General features: G+C 50.3%; 1 protein-coding gene across 9 annotated transcripts in view; it reads left to right on the top strand.

Annotated features, from left to right (window-relative positions):
* The first annotated feature begins 1,651 nt into the window (after positions 1 to 1,651).
* The window catches only part of TEAD1 (TEA domain transcription factor 1), a 285,413-nt gene continuing 274,259 nt past the window's right edge, over positions 1,652 to 12,805 (top strand). For 7 of the 9 annotated variants that reach the window (XM_075546044.1, XM_075546043.1, XM_075546042.1 and 4 more), the window contains exon 1: positions 1,652 to 2,658. In XM_075546044.1, the coding sequence (XP_075402159.1) occupies positions 1,669 to 2,658 (990 nt within the window). In that variant the 5' untranslated portion in view covers positions 1,652 to 1,668. Of the gene's footprint in view, positions 2,659 to 2,973; positions 3,447 to 12,805 lie in introns of those variants that run through there. The other 2 variants (XM_075546045.1, XM_075546046.1) reach the window with 2 other exon arrangements.

Genomic DNA, 12,805 nt, shown 5'->3' with positions numbered 1-12,805 from the left:
ACATTGGCAAGGAACCACCAGCCATTCCAGGTAGATTCAGGTGTGGAAGGACGTCAGATGGGTCCTGGTTGAAAGCACAAAGTGCCAAAAAGATGTTCACCTCTGCTCTATTGGGTATGAAAGGTTGTGTGGACAATAGTTCAAAGAACGGGAATTTCACAACATGTAATCATGCTGCTGGTGAATGAGCCCGTAATCCAAGAGGATATGGTGGGGCTGAAAACCAGGGAAGGGCTTGCATCCTTTCATCATACTTATTCAATGCGTATGTAGAGCAAATGATCCGAGGGCTGGACTCTCTGAAGAAGGATGTAGGAGGACTCCGTCATAAGCAGCAGTGCGCTGAGGACACAACTTGGCTTGCTGAAAGCCAAAAGGGCTTTAAGCACTTAGTGATGAATATGGAAGACTACAGCCTTCAGTATGAATTACACCTCAGCATAAAGGGAACAAAAGCACTCACATTTGGACCAATGAGTACTATCACGGTAAACCGCGAGAATACTGAAGCTGTCAAGCTGTCAAGGATTGCATCTCACTTGGAGCAACCCTCAGCACCCATGGAAGCCACAGTTCAATGGAGTGATGCGTCGCAGTAGGCAAATCTGCTGCAAAAGACCTTCCGCGCACGCTAGAAAGAAGCACAGAGGTCACCTTGAGGTCCAGGTGCACGGATCCTGATCTTTTAAACTGGCTCATACACATTGGAAAGTTGGACAAGGGATAAAGTAAGGAAGATCAGCACGCAATTGATGTCCGTGAATGTTGTGTGAGGATTATTGAGAACACTGTGGACTGCTAGGGGACATCTGTCTCCAAGGGACAGCCAGAACATTTCCTAGGAGGATGGTGGGACTTTGTCTCGCGCACTTTGATGCGCTGCTACGGGGGAGAGGAGGGGCAATCTCTGGAGAAGGACATCTTGCTTGGTAAAGTAAAAGGTAAGCAAAAAAGGTAAGACCCTCTACGAACTCGGTAGACACAGCGGCTACAACGATGGACTAGATCAAGCACAGCAGGGCTTGTGAGGATGGCGCAAGGCTGGGCAGTGTTTCCTTGTACATGGGGTGGCCGCCAGCCAGAATCCTGCAAGGCACTGAACAACGGCATGTTTTGTTGAAAATTAACTGTGCTGAGTCACATCCAGCTTCTCTGTTATCCATATTTAGGGGTTCTTCCTGGACAAAAATCCACGCGTTTATTATCTACAAGCTCCAGCTGGACAGTCAAGGGACCAGACCAATGAGGTTAACTGTGCAGGAGGTGCTTCGTGACTTCAATGCTGGTGTAACTGCAGGTTACATGGACCCCCAAAACTTTTATGCAGACCGGCCCCACTCCGTTGTTTTCTGGTTAACCGAATGAGTCACTGTGCCACTTTTATACCACTACCTCTCAGGCAGAATATAAAAAAATTATTACTATGGAAAATAAGTTTATCCACAAAGGGGTGAAGTTGTAAAGCGCCACATTCTCAAGTTTAGAAGGTCTGTACGTGACCCCTCGCTTTCGAAAGGCGAGTGAACTTAATCCTGGAGGGAGTGGTGCCAGGCAGCATTATTAGGAACTCTGTCATCAGCCTTTCTCTGGAATGCTGAACGCTTCCCTTCCCAACAGGACAAACTTCAGTCTGAGTGGTGCAAGTGAAAAGTGAAAGGAAAGAGGGGAATGGCTGGCTGGGAGTCGGGCCTCGGGAAGCGTCCTCGACGCTCCAGAGCCGCCAGAATCTTCGGAAGAGAAACTTCTCCCGCGCAGATTTCCGGGAGTCCGGGAGCGCGCTCCCGGCGGAGCGCTGGGTCCCGGATGGGGGACCTGGAGGGCGGCGAGCGCGCCTCCGCTGCGGCCTCGCGCGCGCCCCCGAGAGGGAACCCAGGCTTCCAGAGTCCTCCGCGCGGCGCAGGCACCTCCAAGCCGCCCTCCTACCGCCCGCCCCGCCCTAGCCCGGGACAAAGCCCGGAGCCCGCGCTGGGAAGAGGAGGAGGGCGAGGAGGGCGGCTCCCGCGCGCGCCCCGCTCCCCCGTGGGGGCGCGAGACTCCGCCCCGCCGCCCCTCGGAGGGGGAGGACGGGGCGAGCCCGCGCCTCAGCGGCGAGCGGCGGAGGCCGGCCCGCCCCAAGCCCCCATGACGTCACCGGCGGCGGCAGCCCCGCCCCCGGCCCCGGGCGGTCGGCCGCATGACGTCACCAAGGCCCCACCCCTCCGGAGCGAGTTCGGTCCTGGCGTTCATTTCATTCCTGTCCTCATTCCGAACATTCTTAGCATCGCTTGCGCCGCGCCGCGCTGCCCGAGCCGAGCCGAGCCTCTGCAGCCGCCGCCGCGGCCCCGCCGCCCGCCGCGGGCGCCCACCAAGCACTTTGCAGACTCGCTTCCACCCTGCGTGCCAGTCCGCGCGGCGGAGCCCGGGCCCGGGGCAGCCGCGTCCGGGGACAGGCCATGCAGTGACTCCCCCCGAGCCCCCCCACACCTTTGCCCGGAGCTTCGGGCCACAGCAACCCAGAACGCCCAGCTGGCCCCGGGGCTGAGCGGTGCTAGGCAGGGTGGGGTGCCCAGCCCGGGGGTAGGGAGCCGGGAGTGTGCCCGGCTTCGAGCAGGGGGCGGGGAAGCGGCACAGAAGTTTGCCTGGGACTCGCCGGGCGCCGCGGCGGCTTCCTTCGCCGAGGTAAGTTGGCGCGCGGGGCTCCTGTTGGGGTGCGGGGGGGCGGTGCGGGCGGCGGTGGCTGGGGGCCAGCGGCGCGTCCCGCTCCGGCCGGCGCTTTCTCGCGGCGGTGCTTTGTGTGAGGCGAACAGGCGCGCGGAGGGGGCCCGGGCCCCCGCACCCCGCCTCCCCGGCCCCCGTGTAGGTGAGCGGCTGGGCGCCGCCGCGCAAGTTGCCGGGACGTGAAGTTGGGCCGCGCGGCAACAGGCGGCCCCGCGCCTGCCCCCGCCGGCGGCCCTGGAAGCTCCGGGCGGCCGCGCCTCGCCTCGCACACGGCTCTCCTTCTCACGCCCGTCTGCGCGCACACACACACACACCACACACACACACACACACACACACAGAGACACACGCGCGCGCGCACGCCCTGGAGCATTTTTCACATTTTTCTTGGAGAAGCCAGAAGTTGGGAGCGAGCGCTGGCGGGGAGAGTCGCTGCCGCCTCGGAGCACGAAGCCGGCCCTGCCCCCCCGCCCGCGCCTCCCCGCCGCCCCCAGCCTGGGCCCCCGAGCCCGGCCCGGGGTCTGCTCCGACTTGCGCGGGCGTCTGGGCTTCTGCTGCTTCTGCCCAAAGATGAAAGAGGGCACGGTCGGCTTTGCCGCTTCTCCAGGACTGTTGCCGCCGCCGCCGCCGCTTCACTGCACATTCAAGTGGAAAATTTTCAGGAGTCAGCAGAAACATTGTGTCCAAAAAAGACTGAGTCGCACTTACCACCAAACCCTGGAGGAGACTCCCTGGAAAACTTCCCTTCGGTAGGAAATACTGGGGGATTTGTTTGTTTATTGGAAGAGAAATGATCCCCAGGAGGGGAGAAAATCAGGGTGCACTTCTAGCCTTTGTGCTTAGCTGTAACCCTTGTTTTCAAAAGTCCAGAGGCCCACTTTAGAGAAAGTTCAACTTCGCTGGTTTTCATTTTAAAATGTGTTTGTATTTTTTAAAGTATCAAATCAACCTTTTTTAAAAAAATGAATCAAAAACAACTGGGTTGGAGGCCGCACACCTCATATCTCCCTTGTCCTGCCCCCTCTATGAAAGTAAATAAAATTCAGATAATTGCTTTGCTTTTTAGTCGTCGTTCTTTTTAAAATTTATTTAAAGTTGAATGGTGTCACTGTATAAAAATATTTATGAAACAATGAAATACCAGCCACCAGCATTTCTCAGGAGGCTTGTTAACTTCTTAGAAGCAAGTGGCTGCCTGTGATTTGCAGAAATGAAAACTGACCTCAGTAAGCACTGGAAACTTAAGAGACAAACGATGTTCCAGGAGAAGGGAATATAAAAAGACTTGTGTTTTAAAAACAGTGCCTTGGAGGGATCCCAGGCCCTAGGATAGCAGAAAGGTTTACAAAACCTATCAGATTTCAAAATACTTTTTAAAAAATTTAAAAAGGCTACCAATATTGCAAAGGAACCAAACTCACCGTCAGTGTGCCCTCTTGGTAACTGCAGGTTCCTTTTACCCCACCCACCCATGGACTGTTTGGGAAGTTGAGGCGTCTGATCTCGGGGTTGTGCTGGGGCCCAGCAGGTGGCTACCTGAATAGGCTCGGGTTTGAGGTTTGCTGCTTTGTCAGGGCGCAGAGTGAGTGCCTTTCTTAGCTGCCTGCTGGAGCCTTTTGCCGGGGGTTGGGGAGTAGACCTCAGCCTGTGCCCACAGGGCTTCATCCTTTCCCTCTGTAAATATCAGGATCTTTGGGCGCAAACACATCTACATGCTTGTAAGGGCCAGACTTAGAACCAACTTTGGCAGAATTCTTACCTCTTTTGAAGGAAATACTAGAACTAATTACAAAGTGACTCAGGAAAGACAAATGGATTCGTCGAGCCTTGCTCACGGGCAGAGTTTTGAATTGTTGAATTTTTATTATTTGTTTGAGGGGGTAAGGCTCATTTTCCTAATCTCACCATTTCTATAAATGGTCATAGATATTTTTGTTTAGTGTTTCTTTGTGTGTGGGACTCTTGTGTTGAACTCTCAGATTTTAGGTTTGAAGCAGCTTTACTATTGTATTTGTTGTTGGTATTAAAAAAAAAAACCAACAAAAAACTGATAAGCAGTATCCATGACTGGTACTTGCTGATTGTGTCAAAGTGCCCAACATTTTATTTTTACTTTAGTGATAAGGATTCTTTGATAGTTTTAGGAGACTGTTAGATATCTTTTTTTCCCCCCAACAAGCTTGAGGCAAAAGTAATGAATACTTTGCCTGGACAGTAAGAGTAGAAAAAAGATAGTGGGAAAGAACCTTTCTTGTAAATTCCTCCTCTTATTTTACCTCTGTAAAGTAGCATATAAAAATAACTCCTTCCAGGAACTATGCCTGAGAGAAATTAGTGGACCCGGCTACCCCCCACCCCCCGGCTTTTTTTTCTCCCCAAAACAAAAACTAGGATTTACTTTGACATATGCTTAATGAAATTTAATTTAAAGTAAGGGACTTCCCAGCTTGGTTTGAGCCAGACTGAAATGAATTTCCCACTGAGAGGAGCTTTCTTGTGGTAGTAGGCCCTAGCAGCAAATTAATTGCGAATGAGGGGGGGTGGGGGTGGAGTGTGTGTGTGTGTGTGTGTGTGTGTGTGTGTGTGTTTGGAGGTGGTGTCAGCCCCTCAGCCCCCAATTTTCCTCTGCCCCTTTTCTGCTGTACACAGCAAGAATGGTTTATTCATGTGCCCACTTTGGGGGTTGCTAGCCCCTTTTATTTAGAAAAAGGAAGACAACTGTAGGGTGGGGGTAGGGGTGGGAGTAGGGTGGGGATGGTGCTCAAACTTTTCCCTGCTTGAGCATCAGCATTTTATAAACAGTTCTGAATTTTGCTGCCTCTGACCACAGAGTGCATGGAAGATGCCATTTCAAATGGGCAGGTTGGGGGAGAAAATGCCGTAGTCTTAATCACCGGTATCTAGATTGCACTTGTCTTCCTGGTGCTGGTTGTTAATGTACATAGCAGGAACCCTCAAAGAATATAGAGAATATTTGAGAGAGCTTTGCAGGCATGGCCCATGCCTTTGACAATCTTGGAAGGTGGGTCCCTCCGATGTGGTGGTCCTACAGAAGCTTGTACATCTGTGGAATTGCCTTTTTCTAATCCCATGCGTTACTATGTGTTAATTGTGAGTACAATTATACTGCCTGGAATTGAAAAGTGTGTGTTAGCACTCAAAAGGTTGGTGCATGTGTGATCAAGTGCGCAGAAAGTGATCATATTCACACAGTAGTCGGTTTATAGTGCTTGGAAGCTTATATTTTTAAGACACCTGGTCTTGTTCCCAATAAAGAGATAGAAAAGCGAGAAGGAAAAAAAGAAAAATAGATTGCCGAGTGAAAGCTGTGCTTAAGGGTTGCATCTGGTGTAGTAGTACAACTTTTCAGGTCTGTTTTCTCCAGAGACTGAAGGATTATGGCCAATGCAAGTCTTCAGCCTTCACTGCAGAATGGCAGGCAAATCTGTCTGCCGCTCAACTGATAACGTGGGCGCAGCTTCCCTTTTGGTTCCTCAAGTGGAAGTGCAGAGTGCTAATGTCCCACTTCTGAAGTCAGTGGGAAAAATGTATCGTGAGCTTAGACTTTGACACTGGGCTACTTGGGGATCAACTGATGGCTGGAGCAGTCTTTGATAGCTGCGTGGTGCTTTTTCTTATTTTATCTGTAGAAGCCACAGATTGCTGTGTGGTATTTAAATGAGATCCTGAGTCATGTTTGAGCACTCGGTGATTTTTTTTTCCTTCATATATAAAAGTCCATCCTAAGTGCACTGGGTGTTTGTCTGGGTTAGACTTTCTGACAGATAACCGATTGAGCCCCCATTGAACACAGTGGCATATCCTCACTTGAGGGGGCACATTCTGGCCCTTGTCACTTCTTTGGGGGGGGAGCTTGTGGAGTGCTGGAGTATTTGGAGGGGCATATTTGGCATGCCTTTGTGTAGATTTTGGTTTGGTTTGGTTTCCAAGCTGTGACCCAGGAGGGAGCCTCTACTCCATCTGTAAGATTCTGATGCTAAGCTTCCTTGGCCCTGCCCCATACTTAATCACCGGGTTGAAATTTGATCATTTGTTCAGCTACTCACATTTAGGCTCTGTAGTGATGGAGAGTGAGACTTTTGAAACATGTGCTTTTGTTTTAATCAAAGCCAGTGGGAGGTCCTGGGGGGTGGGCTTCAGGGGTGTGTGTCTTCCAGGGTGGGTCACTCCCAGCTCTAGAGCTGTGCTTTTGTCCACTGGCTCCTACATGGCTGGGGGGTGGGATTCTGGGAGATGGTTGCCATAGTCCTGGGTGTCTAACTGTGAAACTGGTGGCGTCTCTTCTCCTTGGGTAGGGAAGGGGGGGGGTACTCTCCTAGGAGGCTGATTTTTCTACTTTTGGGCTCCGACAGGGGAAAGCTGCTTCCCAGAGGTACTGGCTTTTTGCCCCTCCCATTATTTAAAACCAATATTTACTATTCAAACGCAATGCTTTCTGTCTCAGTTTCTTGACCCACATTCGCCTTTTAAGGCTTTGTCTTAAGATTTCATGTAGCAGCTTTAGTTTGAGTGGCAGGGTGCCCAGCATTGGAAAGTGGGCTTCAGAGAAAGAGCTGGCTTATCGATGAGCAAGTTAAGCATCCCTTGTCTCAGGCGGGAGATTCTGGTTGCCTTTTAGACATCTGACAGGTTTAGTTAGAGATGTGTATAAAGTGGCTGAAACATTATTGACTGGGATGCTGCAACAATGACGGGCGCTGTTGTGTGTACTGATACATAAACTGAAAAACTGCCGCTAATGGTGGGAAATGTTAATTATGTGAGAACATATTGAACTTATATTCTCTGGCATGAACTTTTTTAAAAAATGCATCAACTCTGCTGCTTTTTTATAGGCACAGCTTTCTAATTATCATAATTCAGTTCAGCTCCGCTCTTGGATGGTGTTCAAGTGCAATCTCAATTTAACTTGAAAGGAGATTAGGAAAAATACAAAAAACAAAAACTGAGAATGTTTAAGAAAATTTTTGAAAAGCTCATCTGCGAATGTTGTCTGCTTAGGTGTGGGTAAATTGTGGGGGAGGGATGGCATGAGATCTGTTAATAATTGAACACATCTGAATATTAGGAAAGAGATTGCTTTTTGGGGGGGCTTTGTGCTGTATCCAAATTTGCATCATCTTGTGTATTATTTTTTTCATAACCAGATGCTCTGCTCTGCTCATTTCTTTTTGAAGACCAAGAGCTTTTTCCCTATGAGCAAACTAAAGAAATGAATCTTTAGTTGTCATGAATGATAGAATCTGTGGAAAGATAGGGAAGGCAGCTTTACTAGAAAGTAGAAAGAAAGAAATGCAGAGTTCTTCTGAATTCAGTTGACATCACCTTTTATTGTTTATACCAGCGGTTCTCAGGCTGTGGGTCAAGACCCCTTTGGGGGGGTCCAATGTCCCTTTCACAGGGGTCACCCGATTCATCACAGTAGCAAAATGACAGCGATGAAGTAGCAACAAAAATAATGTTATGGTTGGGGGGGAGATACCACCACATGAACTGTTTTAAAGGTTCGAGGCACGAGGAAGGTTGAGAACTACTAGTTTATACCAATGAAGCCACCACGAGATGACCCACACTGTACCTCTCCCACTCTGGTGTTTGGGAAGGTGGTCTGTTATGACAACCCTCATCTTAAAACTCAGTTGCTTGACATTTAACATGAATTTGGGTTTTTTTTTTGGGGGGGGGTGTAATACCTGAAGCCAAAGTCCCCACTTGGTGGAATGCTTTTATTTCCTACTGCCCAAATGTAGAGAAAGCCAAATGACTTCATTAGCTTGGGCACTTAAGAACCGGCTTCACTTCCCCCAGTGGTGGTGATATCAAAGGAGCCAAGTGTTTTAAATAGCCACTCCCAGGCCTGCTGGCCCCAGTGCTTGGAGAGAAGCACGCATTGTCCCAACCGGAGCCCTCCCCCACCGGGCAGCTCCATTTCTGAAGTTGACATCTGTGGTTCTCTGTTCACCTGATCTCTGTGCACACGTGCTCACGCATGCAGCGTGCAAGTGTGTATGCCACCCAGAAGCAGTGTTCCTGACACTGAATGTGTGTGTGTGTGCGCGCGCGCGCGCGCGCCCGTGCATTCGCGCCTCAAGCCCTAATGGGGCAGGGGGAGGCACAGACCTAATCGCACGAAATAAAATGTAAACATTGGAGCGCGCCACATGCTGCCGCTGCTGGGTTTTTCTGTCCGATGGTGTGCGCCGGGGGTAGGCGTGCCTATTGTTGTGGCAGCAACAGGCGACAGAAGTTGGGGCACCATATGGCGGATGTGGGCCTCGGATAAAGCTGTCTGGTAATTTAGTTTATCAATAGCATTTTGATATGCTTCGTTTTCAGATGCCCTTCGCCGTGCTTGGGGGTGCGCAGGGGGCTAACGGATTCCGGAGACCATTGTGCGCGAGGTCTGATGATTCCTTCAGTGGAATCCTTTTCAGCCCTGTCTCCCTTTTCATCTCAGAGCTTCTGCCACACTCCAGCAGCGGCTAGACAATGGTGGGCCGAGCTGAGAAAGCGCTCTTCCTCCCCAGGGATGCTTGGCCTCATCTTGAAATCTGGGAGACTTGGGAGCCATAGAAGCCACTGCGGGAGACAGAAAACCGGCTCCTCCACCACACTTGATATGGCGGAGCTAGGAAAGTCCCGCTGTTCAAAGTTTGCTTTTGTGTGAAATATCGGAGTGGTAAGGTCTAGAACAGGGACCCTAGGTAGCATAGTAGGTTACCCGTTAGGCTGCAGACTGTTGGGTTAGTGGCTCTAAACCACCAGCTCCTACAAGGGAGAAAGATGAGGCTTTCTACTCCCCTCAAGTTACAGTCCCGGAAATCCACAGGGGCAGTTCTTTCCTGCCCTATAGGGTCTCTCTGAGTCAGAATGAACTTAACGGCCTTAAAGTAGAAGGTCTAGCACTGGGCCCACTAAGTCAGGACTCGGATTTCCCATGTCCTGTTTAGGGGCTTGTGTCCGATTCTCCACCAGCGCCTGCCTTTTATCACTCTTCCGTTCATGCCTGGGGTCCCCATGAATCCCAGCAATGGAACAACAAAGCTCATCTGGCTCATTTTTCTTTAAAAGGTGTCTAGTTTAATGGTGCATTCAGAACGCCCAATTTTCTTTTTTTCTTTCACCTTTAAATTTTATCTCAGCTATAAAATGCAAAAGGATTAACAACTGTATAATTGGAAATCTGGAAAAATGTCATCTTGTTGATTTGGGGCCAGCGTCTTTTGTGATTAAAAATATTGGTGCTCAGTGACACTGGCCACAGTAGAACTGCCCCTGTGGGTTTCTCAGACTGTAAACATTCATGGGAGCATAAAAGCTGCCTCGTTCTCCCTCGGAGAGGCTGGTGGGTTTGAATTGCTGAGCTTGTGGTTAGCCAGCCCCACAAGAGCTCTAGCTGTATGACTAGGGATTGCTAAGGCGAGAAGCTTCTAGAGCGGTGGTTCTCAACCTTCCTAATGCCATGACCCTTTAATACAGTTCCTCATATTGTGGTGACACCCCAACCATAAAATTATTTTCGTTGCTACTTCATAACTGTCATTTTGCTACTGTTATGAATCGGGCGACCCCTGTGAGAGGGTCGTTTGAATTGCAAAGGGGTCCGTGACCCAGAAGTTGAGAACCGCTGTTCTAGAGACCCACTGCCCAGGTATCCAGTGGAGCTGGAACAAAATGAAAATCTCCTCCTGGTGCAGAGACCAGGGTTGGGCCACTCTGATGTGAGCAGGAGCCACCGCAGGGATTCAGCACACAGTAGGAAACTCAGGAGTCTGGCCGTCTGCTCACCTGCTGTTTGAAACACTCTGCAAGGATCCATGTTACAAACACGAGCAGGGCATTGGGAAGCCCGAGGAAGGTGGTGTTTTGCCCGCTTCAGAGATCTGTGTGCTCTTGCTCACCTGCCTAGACACTGCACCGCTTCCTAGGTGTGATCTTGGTTTGTAATCCAGGTACAGAGAACCCGGCACATTACTAAAATCACAGTGCTTCTGACTCACTACCCTGAGCAGTGTCCCTCCACTCCTGCCCCACGGAGGAACCTATGTTTCTGCACCGGTGGCTCCAACTTCAGCCCGTGCCTTGCAGCCTCCCTGGAGTCTCAGCAGGCCTGGGGTAGGTGCACCTCGTGTGTATTTCTAGGAAGCCCCGTAAAAAGACCTACTTCTGGTTGGGAACCTGCTGCGCTAGAGGGGTTCATTAGACTCCTTAGATCCAGCTGGACTAAAATTTGTCCACTCCTGATTTTTTCCCTCTCCGTTCCTCTGCTTAGGAATGTGGGTTAGTGTGTCATTGGGTGAGTTTTTAGAATGGGGCTGCCCCAAATGTGGGCAGAATGGTCAAATGGCCAGACCAACCTTCTCTGCTTGGCGCCCCCCTGTGCTACTTGCGTCTTGGGGCGTGTGGCACCTGGGTCCAGATGCAGTTACGGAACTGTGCGGGTCAAGTCTGCTGATGAGGGGCTTCAGGGGGTGGGGGTGGTGGGGCTCTTGCCTGACTGCTTGCAGAGGTGGTGATACTGTTTGAAGGTGGCAGGCGTGCTAGCACTAGAGCTGCTTAGGTGGTGTGTCCCATGGAGGGCGGGGAGTGTGGGAATGGGAAGACTTCCTTCAGTGTGGAGCGGGGTCCTGACAGCATTCTAGAGACCAGCCTGGGGATAAACCTTGCTTACTTCTCTCTTCCCTCCACCTTGGACACTTTGTAAACCTAGAAGCTTCCAGTTGTGCATAGAACGGCTCCTTGGCTATTGACAGGTGCCATTGTGTACTGGAGGAGCCATGGTGGTGTAAAGGGGTGTGCATTGAGCTGCCAACTATAAAGGCAGCAGTTCAAACCCTCCAGTTGCCCTGTGGGAGACAGATGAGGCTGTCTGCTATGATAAAGACATATAGTTGCCCAAATCCAAAGGGGTAGTTCTACCTTGCTCTATAAGGCCGCCGTGATTTGGAATAGATTCACTGGCAGTGGATTTGATTATGTGGGAGGGTGAGCTGCTAACGAAAAGATGAAGATTCGAATCTACCCTGAGATGCCTTAGAAGAAAGGCCTGCCAATGACATCCTAACAAAGCCATCCAGAGCCTCATGGAGCTGTTTCCCTCAGCATGTACGGGTGTTGCCATGTGTTGGAATTGACTTGAACACAAGTGGTTAACTGTGTGCTGGGGAGATAAACTCAGCACCATTGAGTTGACTCAGCTCCCTACTGGTCTTGGTGCTCAGCAGAAGGAAGTCAGGGTGATGAGCAGAGCCCTGGCACCAAGAAGTTTCCAGCGAGCAGGGGCATTGTCACCATTCAGGGGGTGGGGGGGGGGTGTCACTGTATCAGATTGCACAACTTGCCAGATGCACGGGTTTGTGTTTTTTCCCCCCTTTGGTTGTAATTAAAAGAAAACAAACATTTGACCACTTTTGAAATTGAGGTGTACACTCCACTCCTGTTTGCCCAGGCTTGCAGGATGGGCACGGCCGAGAGAAAGCCCATCTCAGAGTCAGGGAAGAAGGGAGCAATTTTAAAAAATTAAATTTTTGAGGGGCTTATACAACTTTTCTCACTATCCACACATACATCTTGTCAAGCATTTTTGTACATTTATTTCCCTCATCACTCTCAAAACATTTTTCTACTTTAGCCCCTGGTATTCGCTCATCCCCCCCTCCCCCACAAACCCTTGATAATTTATAAATTATTTTGTCATATCTTAACACCATCTGTTATCTCCCTTCACCCACTTCTCCACTGTCCTCAAGGGAGGAGGTTATATGTATGTAGATCCTTGTAGTCTGTTCCCCCTTTCTCCCTCACCTTCCTTCCACTCTCCCGGTATTGCCACTCTCACCACTGGTCCTGAAGGGATCATCTGTCCTGGATTCCCTTTGTTTCCAGTTCCTATCTGTACCAGTGTCCATCCTCTGGTCCAGCCACATATGTAAGGTAGAATAGGGATCATGATAGTGGGGGGTAGGGGGGAGGAAGCATTTAGGAACTAGAGGAAAATTGTTGTTTCATCATTGCTACACTGCACCCTGACTGGCTTGTCTCCTCCCTGGGACCCTTCTGCAAGTGGGGGAGGAGGGGAGCATTTCTA

Source organism: Tenrec ecaudatus, chromosome 4 (genome assembly GCF_050624435.1).
Source record: "Tenrec ecaudatus isolate mTenEca1 chromosome 4, mTenEca1.hap1, whole genome shotgun sequence".
Classification (NCBI taxonomy): Eukaryota; Metazoa; Chordata; class Mammalia; order Afrosoricida; family Tenrecidae; genus Tenrec; species Tenrec ecaudatus.
Note: the sequence above shows the minus strand (reverse complement) of the source record. Positions and strands in the feature narration are given on the sequence as shown.